This window comes from Sorghum bicolor, chromosome 3 (genome assembly GCF_000003195.3).
Source record: "Sorghum bicolor cultivar BTx623 chromosome 3, Sorghum_bicolor_NCBIv3, whole genome shotgun sequence".
Lineage (NCBI taxonomy): Eukaryota > Viridiplantae > Streptophyta > Magnoliopsida > Poales > Poaceae > Sorghum > Sorghum bicolor.
In genome coordinates this window covers 74202215-74217053 of record NC_012872.2, presented here as the reverse complement: position 1 = coordinate 74217053, position 14839 = coordinate 74202215, and the positions used below count along the sequence as shown (strand labels likewise).

The window sequence follows — 14839 nt, the reverse complement described above, 5'->3', positions numbered from 1 at the left end:
CCGAACCTGGATAAAAAGCTTGTCCGTGTCTTGTGTCACCATCGAGTTCGTAGTTTGCGCACCGTCTACCGATAAACTACTACCGTGGGTATACCCCAAGGTAGACTGCCGACTAGCTTTCGTCGACAGCCGCTATTAGAGGGTGTCCCACGCATGCCCCATCGTTGAAGACCTGCGCTAGCCAGATCTGCCGCCACTAGGATCGGATCTAGCTAGGGGAGGAGGGGAAAGCCATGGATCTGGCTGGGGAAGGAGGGGGCGCAGCCACCAGAGCAAGGAGGGTGTGTCACTATGTCGAGGAAGGAGCGCCACCACATGAGAGCCACATGCGCCTGCGGACACCGCTTGGGCCAAGGCCGCCAAGCTCGGAGAGGACCAGTAGTGGGAGGGGAGGAGAGGGAAGGAGAGAGGTGGGGTGTCGCCGTGGAGTGGAAAGCGTGCCACGTACACGCGAAGGGTGCCGCGCATTGGGAAGGTGAGGGGCGTCGCGCGCATGAGAGAGAGAGAGCCCTTGTGTGAAGTGAAACTCTAAGTTCTTATATTTATATGAGCCCGCAAAAAACCCTATTTGGTTTTTTTGCTAGTCTCGGAATTAGTAACAGGCTCGTCTTTGAAAATAGAGGTATTTTTGGAGGCGGGTCTCTTATAAGGTCCGCCTCTGTTAATAGATTTTAGGAGACCTCTATAAATCGATTTTGCCATGCAGTTGATTATGATTATCTCGGTTAGTAAAAATGACTATCTCGATTAATCTTAGTCATTAACCGAGACAGTTGAAATACATGTTCACCTCCAAGCCTCTTTGCCAAACGCTTTGGTTAAGTTTTATTATAATAGTGATAGCTTGTGCCTGCATGGCATTGACAGCATGTGACATGAGCAAACAAAAGCCTTGAACGAACGCATGCGGGTAGTAGTGTAGCTAGCTAAGGATCTATGGACGACGGCGTGTGGTCCTCCATCATCCTTATTACATAATCATAGCTAGTAGATCCACGAGTCCATGTCCATATGTCCAGCATGTGAATGTAGATAGCAGTACATATGCAATCGCCCATGTATATGCATGCATGCATTGTAGGCAAACGCATCCAAGCCATGCGTTGACCCTTTGCGCTAGCTTTTAATTTGCGTTGTACTACTGCAACTACCAGCTAAGATCCCATAATATGCATGTGTATACGGTGAGAACCTCTCGCAACAATGATGCACAAGCTAGCTTAGGGAAGAACGATACAAGATAGGAGAAACACGATACATATGTGCGAACGAAGTCAAAGTGTAACACCCCTAACCCCTATCGGCCTATCATTGTCGGTTGCTTACAAACAGATAGTGCTAACCCTTCATCGCTAGTGGTTCTTAAATTAGAATTCCAAAAATGATTGAGATCCTAACACTAGTAGAAAAGAGTACAACGCCGACGCACCCTTTTTATACCACAGGCGGTTGTAGTTATCACGTGCCCGTGGTATAAAAAGGCGGTGTCAGAACAACCAACCGTCTGTGAAGATACATTTTCACAGGCGGTTTTCTTCTTAACAAAACCGCCTGTACAAATAATGCATTTCTACAGGCGGTTGTCCTAAGAAACCGCCACTAAAAATCATACTTGTACAGGCGGTTGCTTAAGAAAGCCGCCTGTAGAAATCATGTATTTCTACAGGCAGTTTTTCTAAGGAACCGCCACTAAAAATCATATTTCTACATGCGGTTGCTTAAGAAAACCGCCTGTAAAAATAATTTGAAATTTTTGAGCTTTTTAAATGACCTCGTTTGAAAAAACTGTCAAAATGAAAGTTGTAGATCTCAAAAAGTTATAAAATTTTGTAGTTGATAATTTTTTCATTTGAGATCATCTTGTCGTCGAAAACAACGTTTGAATTTCTCAAATTTAAAATTCAAATTTTGTAAATGACCTCGGATGGAGAAACTATCAATATAAAAGTTGTAGATCTTGAAAAGTTATGAAACTTTATAGTTGACAACTTTTCCATTTGAATCTGTTTACGGCGTCAAATAATAAATCTATGCTCAGTATAAGATAATATGTGTGGAATTAAACTCTAATATAAACACATCTGAGTGATAGGTGGAGTGGCAGAGGAGGTTATGTGCGAGGGCGAGGTCTTAGGTTCGAATCCCACTAGCCGCGTAGCACGTGATTTTACGCGAAAAGATGCGTGACTTGCCAGTGGGCCTTCCTTGTAATTAAAATCTTTTTTTTTCTATTTTTAAAAGTCGATTTTGTATTTTCTATAAAAATATTTCTACAGGCGGTTCACATTGGTTACCCGCCTGTGGAATTGGCCCATTTCTACTGGCCTCCAGCGCATGCGGTGCTGAAAAATGCCAGTAGAAATAGGTTGCCAGCCGCCTGTATATTATGCCCCTGTACTAGTGTAATAAACAGCTAATGAAGGTCTTTATCACCGTTGGCTCAAGCCATGAAACGATAGTGATATTGTGTAATATAATTGTCGTTTCGTGGCTTGAGTCAGTAGTAATAAGGACACTATCACTTCTAGTTTGTAGCTTGATCTGACAATGATAGTTGTACAGTACAAAACCCTCCTTCCTCCTCCATGTCCCTAGCCAATCATTAGCACACTCGTTCAAGGAGGCGCCTTTCCCCACCTTTCCTCCATTGTTGTGATCAATTTCACCAAAGTGCTCATGGAAGGTTATGATTTTTTTAATGATGGACATGATCTTCTTGCTTTAAGGTTAGTAGCAAACATCCACTCATTTGAATGTGTAGCTTCTCAATTGTTTTGATGGCTAGATTGCTTTGATTCTCGTGCTAGTTATTTCTCCATTTTAGAGAGCACTTGTCATTAGATATTGAGGAAGACATTCAAATTATATGGCAGATTCATATCTTCTAAAAGGTCGGTGTCTATGAACCCATTTAATTTGTAGCAAATTACATGGTGGTTTTGATGATTGTTAGTTTGTGATGCTTTGGTTCTTGCGTGGAGTAGAGTTTTTTCCCTTTAGGGCTACAAATTTTAATTTCCTTAGTCTTCAATGCCAACATGGCCTTAGGAGTGACCCCTTCGTAGCCTTTCCAACATGCACCATGAACAAAAAATATATCACAAGGTGTGATGTTGTTATCAAGAATAAACAATATGCGCTATATATAAAGCAAACAATACAAACTAGAATTTGTTTTTAAATTCTAGATCACAAACAAGCCAAGTCTAGCTTTGAGAACTAGCACATTGTATCAATCAAATAAAATTATTTTTTTAAGAACGTCCTAAACCTCTCATGCTTGAGATTTAGAGTTCAACATACATAGTCTATATGCAACAAATTAGCTAGTATGCCACACCACATGCCCTCCGTTGGTAGCCCTAGCTAGCGGTGCCATTGCTGCCCCAACCCATTCACCTCGTCGTTCACTAAATAATAAGAACTATTCTCTCTCCCCTCCTCCCCTCCCCCATTCCTGGTCCTCCCCGCCAACCATGCATGTTGCCCTCGCCACCCACCACCAGCCAATGCAGCTACCAGCCATAGCCACACTCTATTGCTTGTGGCTTTCCAATCCAAACCCCAAAACCTTTAAATGCCAAAACCCCTAAGCAATAACCTCAATAGCTCACTTGTGGTACTAGAGCTCAGCACCACCAACATCTTCACTAACCTCCTCCACACCACAAGTCGCCATGAATAGATTGGATGTTGCAGAGAGACAAAGACGAATATTGTGTTGGCGTTCACTCTGTGTGGCATGACATGAGGAGCTAGCAAGATGATTGAGATGGTTGAGCGGATATGATAATAATTAAGGACAATGTTGTTCGGAAGACAATGGACATTACACACTTGAATGCAAATTGGACAATGGCAGTCATGTGTGGATGGAAGCGCCACGCTACAGTCATTGGTGAAGGTGCATTGTGTATAGAGGTGCAAATGCAACCCAACCCCCCTCCCCCCCCCCCCCCCCACACACACACAACACAACATGCACCACCCCCCAACCACACACACAAAAGCAAAAACAGTGAGTTTTATTAAAATTTCATGATATATGCACTCGGAGTTACCTTGGTCATTGCATACAGTAAATACTTAGGTTTGTCAAGGACCTGAACGGGTCAACATACATCTAGCTTAGTCGGCAGCATTATTATTTAATTTGATGTTGGGTGGATCAGAGAGCTGTGCACGCAGCTTAATTGCACTGGTTGATGCATGCGCGATCATATATATCCTCTGGCCGGTCCGAGTTAATTTAAACAGTGAAGCTTATAATTCATCATATAAAAAATGTATAGTACTGCTAGCTGTTTGCATGTGCATATATACCAAATGATTGATCGATCGATACACACACACAACGACAGATGAGATGAGATGAGATGAGTTGAGATGAGATGAGATGAGATGAGATGAGATGAGAGAGGAATTGAAGAAGATGATCCGGCCGATCCAACAAGCAGGCCGACGATAATATATCCGAGAGATCCATACGTCCCTGCATATATATATATATATATATATGCAATTCGTGCCATGCATATATGCTGCAGATATCATTCTATAGATGGTCCAAGTACAGCATCGATCGATCAGTACAGCACAGCCAATTAAGCTAGTCCAAGTTGGAGCTGACTTGCTAGCTGTTGCTCAATCATGCAAGCATGCTAGCCTAGCAGTCGCAGTCGAGATCAGATGGAGCGAGGTGGATGCTGGATGGATCCCGATGCCGCATGCATGCACTGCTCCAGTGAAGTTTACGGCCGCCGGCCATGCATATCGATGCAGACTAGACGGCCAGGCAAGGCCAGTGCACACGACGACAGATCGAGAGATCGATCAGATGATGCATGCATTTTGAAAAATTCATGCAAGCAATCCACTGTATGGACGACGACCCGGCCCGGCCCACACGTACGTATACGCACCATGCATGCAGGTACTGCCTAGCCTGCTGCTGCAGCTGCTTGTTGGATCTGGCCACCAAAGGAAGGGGCCGGAGTCCGTCAGGTCAACCCCTTGTCGTATCCCCTGGCTTCGTCTCCCCGGCCCATTAATTGCCTTTGGTCCTTTCCTTTGCCTTTTCCATCTCTTCTCCATCGCGATCCATCTTATTATGCGACAGACCACGGTCAGCCACACACACACATGCATCTGCTACCTTTGCATGCTAACCCAAAAGGTCAACTCCTAATGCGACCAAAACATATTTTGTCAGGTGGAATATAATATAATATATATATATATATGCAAATGCAACTTAGTAGATCTACCTGCAACATGCATGCTTGCACCCACGCTTGACATCGATAACATATATCACATTAATTCACCGTGCGCGCGCGCAGTAGTTAATTTTTCTCCCTTCTGAAAACAAAATATCTCCACACACTCTCTCTCTCCCTCTCTCTACACAACGTATAGATATATGTGTGTCTATAATTGGTACGCGCTTGTGTGTGTGTGTGTATATATATAGAGGAGAGAGAGAGAGAGATTATGTAGATGCCGTGGACGATTAATTAGTATACGTATCACCTAATCGATGGAGAAGGAATGAATTGCCAAGAAAGTCAAACTCCAAACACAAGACGCCATACCATGAACCGGCCGGCCGGGTAGCAGTTTCCAGTTGGATTTGGTAGCATATCATCACAGAACACAGATAGATAGATATAGGGCAGGTTCACAATTGGTACTAATATATATACATATACATATACATACATATATATATATATATATATATATATATATATATATATATATATATATATATATATATATATATATATATATATATATATATATATATATATATATATATATATATATATATCCGAAGAAGCAGTAAATGTAGCCATGCATATGCAGCAAGTCGTGGGTGCAAGCTGTTTGATCAATATAAAGAGTTTAAGAGAGTATATATAAATCTTTAATAATTTGTGCCGAGGCCCCCATTTATATTATCCACACGCCGCTAGACAACTTGCTGTAGGACTCTCTTTAGGAGAGAAAAGGGTGGTTAGGTATATCAGCAGGTTCAACTCACTCTTTTTGGTTACGTTCAAGCAGTGTGGTGGTTTGAATCGGTCGCTTATTCGGATACTATAGTATGTAGTGGCTACAGACCGACCTGCCCTTATCCATGCGGCAACCGTACCCAAGCGGTCGCCAAAGCACGCAGATAGATTTAGTACACTAGTATTTGTTATGTGCCTTAGACATATACCGTGACTATATATATTAAAAAAAAATTGTACGTAGGGAAGTTAAAACGACAACTTACGGTTTGGAAAAAAAACATAAAATAGCTAATCTAGTTTTGTTATACTCCCATTATTTAAGTAGATCAATATAGGAAATGCATAATATGCATGACATGTTTTAGTAGAAAAGTTTTGTTGTAGATGCATGGTTATTGCCTATGCTTTTAGTGTTAAATTCATATCTGCAGTTATGTTGCTCTCAAAATGATATGAAAATTTTATGGTAGCTTATTCTCACGTGTCCTGTGATAAATATTTCAGCTTCGTTGATGCATGTATATGGAGAGAGTTACACAAGTATACATATGGAAATAGTAATAATGAATTGCATGTGCAGTAGTCGATATACGCATGCCAATGCATGCACATATTATTAATTAATTTATTCGGACACATGTATTATTATATAAGATCAGTGAACTTTTCATTTGTTTCATTCACAGCTCAACATATATATGCATGTAATCCTGTATTTTTAGAGGCCGGCCGGGACAGAAAAGGCGATGGAAGAGCGGTGTAGGGCAATCTCCGTCCAACAACAATCATCATACACGCTAGAGCTTTAGTGGTTGACAAATTGCATTAGTTGCACCGGGTCGGCCGGCCGGCCGGGGCTAGTTTCTCTATAGCGCTGCATGCTGCATCCTGCTATACATACCTAAATGATCCAACACACAAACACACACACACACACACAGATATATACGGTAGCAGTAATCTCTTGCATGCACACCGTGTCCCAAGTCCCAACTAGGAATGAATTGAGATATTAGCTAGCTCAATAATAAGGGCATGTCGTGTCAAATGAAAGGGCATCAACTGCTGCTTCAGATGACTACTTTCACTTGCACTGCACCACTCCATCCCCTGAGGGTATATTGGGAATGAAATTATCATGTTGAAAAAGTTGCATTAATTGTTATTGTTATATATATACACCCTCCCTTGGAGCGGGTTGGTGATGAGTGAAGTCGTCACTACTGCATGCATCTCTGTGCATACACATCATCATCATCATCAGAGAGTGAGCGAGAGAGAGAGAGCGAGCGAGAGAGAGAGACACCAATGGCTTCTTCTTGCATGCATGCTTTGCTTGTGTAGGCACTACTACCTAGCTCTATATATGTCTCTCTCTCTCGCTGCTCGCTCTCTTTGCTTGTGTAGCTAGCTAGCTAGCCACTATAGGCAGGCATCATCCTTTCCAGCTGGTCAGCCATCAGCCAAGCATGGAGGAGGACCTGCTTCTTCTGGAAGCATCAGTCGCTGTGCCGCCGCTTGCTGAGAGCATCAATAAGTACTGCTGGCCCAACGGCAGCGATTTCGCGACGACGGAGGAGCTGATGATGATGAGTGACCTCGTCGACGAGGCGGCCTTGTCGTCGTCGCCGGTGCAGCAGCAGGAGGAGGAGGAGCCTCGTCGCCAGCGGGAGTCGATGCTCAACAAGCTCATCTCCACAGTCTACTCCGGACCCACCATCAGCGACATAGAGAGCGCGCTCTCTTTCACCGGCGCCGACCAGGCCGCCGCCGTGGATGCTCACATCTACAACTCTGCCGGCCCAGTGTACGTCCGTCGTCGTATGAATTCGTGTATATGTATATAGTAATTGTAAATATTAAATACTGTAGAACATAAAGTGGTACCGTCTTCTACTATAGGTAAATTGATCGATCACCAAAATGCAATTAGATATATATATATAGATGCATGTTGTTCTTCATTCATATACATCGATCATTCATCATCACCTGATCGTTACAGATGCTCTCCATAACCGATTGATCCTATATATCAATTAATTAATTATGGCATGTAGCGTTTTCTCCCCGGAGAAGGTGCTGAGCAAGATGGAGAACAAGTACACGCTCAAGATCAAGACCTGTGGGAACGGCCTTGCAGAGGATGGATACAAATGGAGGAAATACGGCCAGAAATCCATCAAGAACAGCCCCAACCCAAGGTATAGAGAGATACCCTTTTTAATATATATATATATATATATATATATATATATATATATATATATATATATATATATATATATATATATATATATATATCTGTATGCATGTAATAATAGAAATTAGTTTGGCGATCGATCGGCCGGAGATTTAAAAGAAAAAGTACTAGAAGAGGTAGCTAGCTAAGGTCGTCGCTACATATGATACTACTATATATATGTATGTATGTATGTATATATGATAGATAAGTGTGAGGAGGGGCGACGGTTGATGCATGAATAATACAGTATATATGAGTAGTCTGGCCAGTGATGATGAACCAAGGAACGAAGCAAGTGAGCCAAAAAGGGCAGTGCTTGCTAGCTGTGCACTGTCCTACGTACCTAGCTAGCTACTAGCTACCTTTCCCAACTGAAAATTCCCAAGACAACAACATGTACACCCTCCAGTCCAAACGCACAGTTGCTAGCTAGCTTGCCAATGCAATGAATCGAACCATGCAACACCTAGCTGTGCTAGCTTGCAGTATATATTTGTGTGTCTGTCTACTTATATCGCATGAGCATGTGATCAATGTTATTAGCTGATTAGAATTGAATTCAGACTCGCATGCATGCAAATTAAGGTAATAAGGTAGGTGTAGAATTGATTACATGACATGAACTGATGAGCTGATCGATCGTCGAACGCTTTATTGTTGTGTGATGCAAATGTGCAATGCGATTGCGTGCAGGAGCTACTACCGGTGCACGAACCCTCGGTGCAACGCCAAGAAGCAGGTGGAGCGGTCGACGGAGGAGGCGGACACGCTGGTCGTCACCTACGAGGGCCTCCACCTGCACTACACCTACTCGCACTTCCTCCAGCCCCAGCCCCAGCCCCAGCCCCAGCAGCCCAAAAAGCCCAAGCTTGGAGGCCCACCACCACAACCACAGCCCATCATCATGCTGGAGGACCTCGACGGCCCGGCCCAACAAGATATCACCACCTGCCCACTGGACGCTACCGCCATGGCTCCAGCACCACCACCAGCTGCTTTGTGCTATCTTGACGATATGTTCCAAAAGCCTGCCTTTTTCGAGGAGGAGCTGCAGCAGCAGCACATCACCAATGGCGGGTTGCTGGAAGACATGGTGCCGCTGCTGGTCCGGCGACCCTGCAGCAGCACAGGGGCCACCACCACCACCACTGGCAGCAGCACCACCTCGTCGTCGCCGCAGCTGGCACCGTCACCGGACCTTTCCACATCATCTTCTGTCTCATGGAACCCCACCTCTCCTTACATCGACATGGCCATTCTCTCCAACATTTTCTAGCTAGTCTCTATCTATCTCTATATATACAATAGATAATTTATATATTTAATTTGTGCTGTGTTTGTTGTGTAGTGATATATACTACTAGTATGTATGTAGATGCAGTATATTCTAGCAGCTGCACTAGTGTGTATGTCCTCAGGGGCTATTGTACGTCTGTTAATAAATTGTTTGTGCTATCTAGTAGTATATGAGAATGGGATCTCATTATATATATGTTATTATATGTATCTAAATAAATATTATACCGCATCATGAGTTGGTCACGCATACACATACTGGTGCAATAATCTATCTTGTACGTGCGTGCGTGCGTGTAATAAGCAAAAGTAACAACATTCTTTATTTTAGAGGAATTTGAAACATTCTTTCGTGTGCTGATGACGGGCCTACCTCTTTATCAACCCAATTTGGCCCAACAATGGAATGTATGTGGCCCATCTCCGATCACATAAACACACGCAAATTTCTTTCTCGTGGGCCTTTAAACAACGACATGGTTGTGGCAGAGTTCATAATCAACGATATTATTTGCTCAAAAAAAAGTAATCGATGATATTCAGACCGTGGTTAACCATCGATATGGTCGTCCTTTGAAGGGGGCCAGGTATTCATTATTTTATATGATCCTATGACCACTACATTATTCATCGTCATCATCATCATCATCAAAGAGCGAGTTTTTTCTCCCCACGGAATAGTCGTTCGATCCAGACTTCGTGCTTTGTGAGCCATCTGTCACATGTTATCTTACATCTTATCTTAGTGTAACTCAATCTCACATCGTGCTACAATTCTTGTGAGCCATTCGTCATACGTGATCTTACATCCTATCTAACTATAACTCAATCTCATATCACGCTATCTTAAATGAACTCCACAACCTCTCTATCCCTGTTGTCATCCAGAAGAAAAACTCACCTCTATTCGATCTGCCATCCGTTATACGTGATCTTACATCTTATCTTAATATAACTCAATCTCACAACACGCTACAATCCTAAACGGACTCCACAACCTCTCTATCCCTGCAGTCATCCAAAAGAAAAACTCACCTCTATCTAGTTTGGCATTAGGACTCCAGAACTATCCAACCTTAGGAATCTAGAAGAGAAACTAATATGAGCATCTACAGTCCTAAACTCCTAAACGGACCCCTTCTCGGTCGGTCGGTCCTACAGTCCTAAACAGACTCCTTCTCAGTTAGTCTCAACTAACCTAGTCCTAAACGGACTCCTCAGTCGGTCTCAACTAGGACTCCTTCTCGGTCGGTCGGTACTGCAGTCCTAAACAGACTCCTCGGTCAGTCTCAACTAACCTAGTCCTAAACAGACTCCTCAGTCGGTCTCAACTAGCTCCTAACCTAGCCTTCATATATGCAAACGTACAATCCTCACACATATTTCAAGCAATCCCATATATGCACAGGTACAATCCTCACTTATATTTTAGGCAATCCCATAGGTTCAATCTCACGTACATGTGCATCTGCTTCCTATATAATATTACAGATTTAGTTGGTCCTCTTCTATCCTGTACAATGTTACAGATTCGGTTGCTCCACTTTTAACAATCTTTGTGGAGCAATACCTTTAATTTCTCGTGTGCTTTCAATTTCAAAGTCATCCTCTACTGATAATCTCTATGGAGAACCATCTGATCCATGGATTCAATAAAGGTATGCAATCTAACTTGATCCATGAATTCATTAAAGGTTAGTCAAAATATGCAATTCTTAAATTCAAATTCATTAAATTCAAATTATTTTTTATCAGGATCAATTCTAAAGCTTGATTGATATCAACACTTATCAAGAAGATATTCATGCAAGGATCGGAACATTCAAGAAATGTTTTTTCAATGGATGCTTAATATGATGTGACTTGAGTATGGCTCGATAGGGTGAAGATAACAAGAAAAGGGCTTCGCAGGACTAAGCGAAGGTGAAGGGCAAGCAATAGCTTATAGACCAAGGTACCATGGCTAAGGTGAAGAAGAGAGTACTTGTATTAGGTCGAGAAACTAATCATGCTATGAGGAGTCATATTATGTTGAGAATCAAATTATTAGAGGAAGTGACTTGAAGATATATGGATTGAACTCACCTATAGTTCAAGATGTATTTGCTCAAACAGAAGAGACAAAGTTTATTCATTGCCTTATAAGTAATATTGAGAAGAAGTGGCATATGAAGACTCTGAAGACTGAAGTGGTTAAAATGGTTATATTCTTTTGATCTTTAATTTAGGTATGCCATACTACAAAGAGGGATGGAAATCTAGGTGGTCTGAGGAAGATACAGTGCTCAAGTATTTAACTAAAATCAATTGGGAGACACTCTTGCACCTCACGAACACTTAGTTGCTCTTTGTGGATTTTCATCTGTTAGAAGTTTTGGCAAGCGTTGGAAGTTCTAGCCTATAAAACTGTAGGAACTTCTAGCAACTATGAGAAGTTCTAGCTTCCTTTGTTAGCAAGCCAGTGGACTTAGTGTGAATAGTGTTTTGGTGTAGAGCCAGATGTTCTAACGATCTATCCTAGAAGTTCTAGCTTAGATCTGAACGGTTATTTTTGCCTTCAGGTATAAATACCGATCCCCTCACTCTAACCGGGGGCTCACTCTTTCACCCGACCAAACCTTCAGCCAAAGCACCTCTCTAACTCCCAAAAGCTCCTCTCTTCGATCCTCTTTGCTCATAGCTTCAAATCTTGCAATGAATTAAGTGAGAGAAGGATTTTTGGTGAGAGAACATTGATTCAAAGATTGAGCACTCGATTTCTTTGTCAAGCCAGTTGGTTTTGCATTTTTTGCTCTTGGGGCTTTGCCCTTAGCCGGCTAGGCGTTGTATGTGGAGCTTCTAACTTGTGTGGCAGCTCTAGGAGGCTTGTAATCACTCTAATCATCTAGTGAAATCACCTCTCATCTCAAGTGATTGCTATCTTGACTTGGGAACAAGGATAGGGTTGAAAGAGACTGGAAAAGCCTATGTGGCTTCTTGAACAATGTGGACATAAGCAAGCCTTGGTAGCAAGCTAAACCACAGGATAAATAACTTATCTCTTGTGTTATAGTTATTGGTTTTGCTCTCTACTTGTTTATTGATGATCCTAGCTAGGGTTTGGTCCTCATCTACAAATTGGTGGCACTCCATGGTCAAGAAAGTACTTGGATGACTTCATCTATCCATAAGAAGGTGGGGTAGTTCATAGATCTAATTTTGAAGTTGATTTGACTCAATTTTTGTAGTTCTTCCTAAGCCCCGGAAGTTCTAGGAGCTTGTGTCGAAACTTCGAGCAAATGTCAGAAATTCCAATGTTTGCCACAACTTCCACCACTACTAGAAGTTCCAGCGATTGCTAGAACTTCTGACTCTGCTAGAAGTTCTAGCAATTGCTAGAACTTCTGATTGTGTACTAATCCGCTACCTTAGTTTGTTTTAAGTGTTCAGATATGCCTATTCACCCCCTCTCTAGGCGACATCAAGGTACTTACAGGTTGGCATGTGTGTTCTCGGTGTCTCACCAATCCTGTGATGAAGCCCTTCAACCACGATATATATCATATACTTACACACATCTCTGCAAGTTTTCTTAATCATATGAACTACAACACCCAAATTGTAAGCAACACTTTGTCACTGCTCCTGCTATGCCAACAACCATGCAGTACCAACTTGCAATTACATTTCCTAGCTATCCGATAGTCAAAACGTCATGCCCTTTTACCACAACATGCTCCATACAGTCCACAAAAAGCTCACAAAATACATCTTAGTTTGGTGCTGCTATAACCATGTTCGTTGTGATCCTAACCACTTTTGTCCGCACTGGGTTTGCTCAACCGGTGCGTAAATTGTCATTATAGTGCTTTGCTTTGATCTAGCATTCAGATCACTGCAGCCAGCTGCTACACAGATTCTTAGTCATGAACGAATCATCTATAGATCCTTGTGCTGAATAAACCTTCCAATTTATCAGTGTCCATCATGTTTATTCTATTCCTATCATTTATCAAACCTTCTAGTCTATATCTTACAACTCTTTTAATCGTGGCTTTTCTGTTAGTTTTTTTTGTGCTCAACGATTGTAGTTACAAGTTCTACATGTTTAAAACCTTTGTATCCTATTTTATAATGTCTGGTGTATTATTTTTAGGTTCCCTTACGATTCTTGTACTTATTGCTTGCTAACATTAGATGTGGACCCGCGAGTAGCATATTTGAGAAGTGGAACTATCAGCAAATGTTTTGGAAGGCAAGTGTAACATGACTTTTCTTGTTGCCTAATAATCATTTAATCACTTTTTATGTGCATGTGTCCAATTGATGAACCCCTAAGGACTTTACCTAGCACTCTTGTATCCTAAATTCCTTGTTTATCTTGGGTTATACATATGGGTAGTTTTCTTAGTTTGCAATCAGCAAACTATATGATGTTAATCTTGATTAATGCATTTTGAAAATCTCTGCTAAAATGATGCTTTTAGCAACATGTATAGGAGGGGTCTAGAGCATTGGGCCTTTTAGGTGCTCTAGTCTGTCGTCTGTAACAAATTAATCATGAAACGATAACCCAGAACTTATAGTACAACCACTAGAATCATATGGCGCTGGTCTTAGCCAATTACTCTAATTAGTTCTAGCTTGTTTGTGAGCTTACCAAAAGGACAAGAGGGGGTACCATGGTGCTTATAGGCCCTGTCCTGCTAAGGTGTGTGCTGGATAAGGTCAAGGTGTGCCACCTTGGTGGAAGGTGCCATGACTCTTGGGCAACTAAAACCTCAGCGGCTACAACTTGTCAAGGCATCTTTGGAAAGGCTCTGTAGTGATCTCTGCCTTCTCACCTTGGAAGTATTGAAGTGTTTTGGGGAGACAAAAGCCCTGGGCATATATGTATCATGACTTATGATGAAAGTGTAGAAACTCTATAGAGTATAAAATGATATATCAGTCGCGCTCTCGGTAACGAGTGGCCTCGACCCTTCATTGATTAGTGGTTACCTAGTTGATTTGGGATATGATTAATCTTGATAATAATTATACTTTCACCTTAGGAGCTTAAACATAACCTAGTAACATAGGTTTAATAATAAAACATGACCAACTAAAAGTGCTTAACACAGTTCTGCCGTGTCATCCTTTTGAGCCTTGCATCCTCTCATGTTTTACTTTCTGAGTATGGTGCGCTCACACTTGCTTTACAATAAAAAAAATCTCGAATGGGTACCAGATGGTGATTCAAAGGCGGAGTTCCTTGAGATGTTCTAGGAGTACCAGGTGAGTGTACCCCAGTCAACCA

At 42.0% G+C, this 14839-nt stretch overlaps 1 protein-coding gene across 1 annotated transcript; it reads left to right on the top strand.

The window, feature by feature from the left end:
• Positions 7172-9737, top strand: LOC8074138. The gene is made up of 3 exons (XM_002459134.2): positions 7172-7827; positions 8081-8224; positions 8959-9737. Exons 1-3 carry the CDS (start codon positions 7490-7492, stop codon positions 9539-9541), a joined length of 1065 nt encoding a protein of 354 aa, XP_002459179.1. The 5' UTR covers positions 7172-7489; the 3' UTR covers positions 9542-9737.

Bases quoted from the DNA above. Each gene is read 5' to 3' on its own strand.
- LOC8074138 (XM_002459134.2), top strand. From the start codon at position 7,490: ATGGAGGAGGACCTGCTTCTTCTGGAAGCATCAGTCGCTGTGCCGCCG. The intron at 7,828-8,080 runs GTACGTCCGTCG...TATGGCATGTAG, and splicing joins TACAACTCTGCCGGCCCAGT to CGTTTTCTCCCCGGAGAAGG. The intron at 8,225-8,958 runs GTATAGAGAGAT...GATTGCGTGCAG, and splicing joins AAGAACAGCCCCAACCCAAG to GAGCTACTACCGGTGCACGA.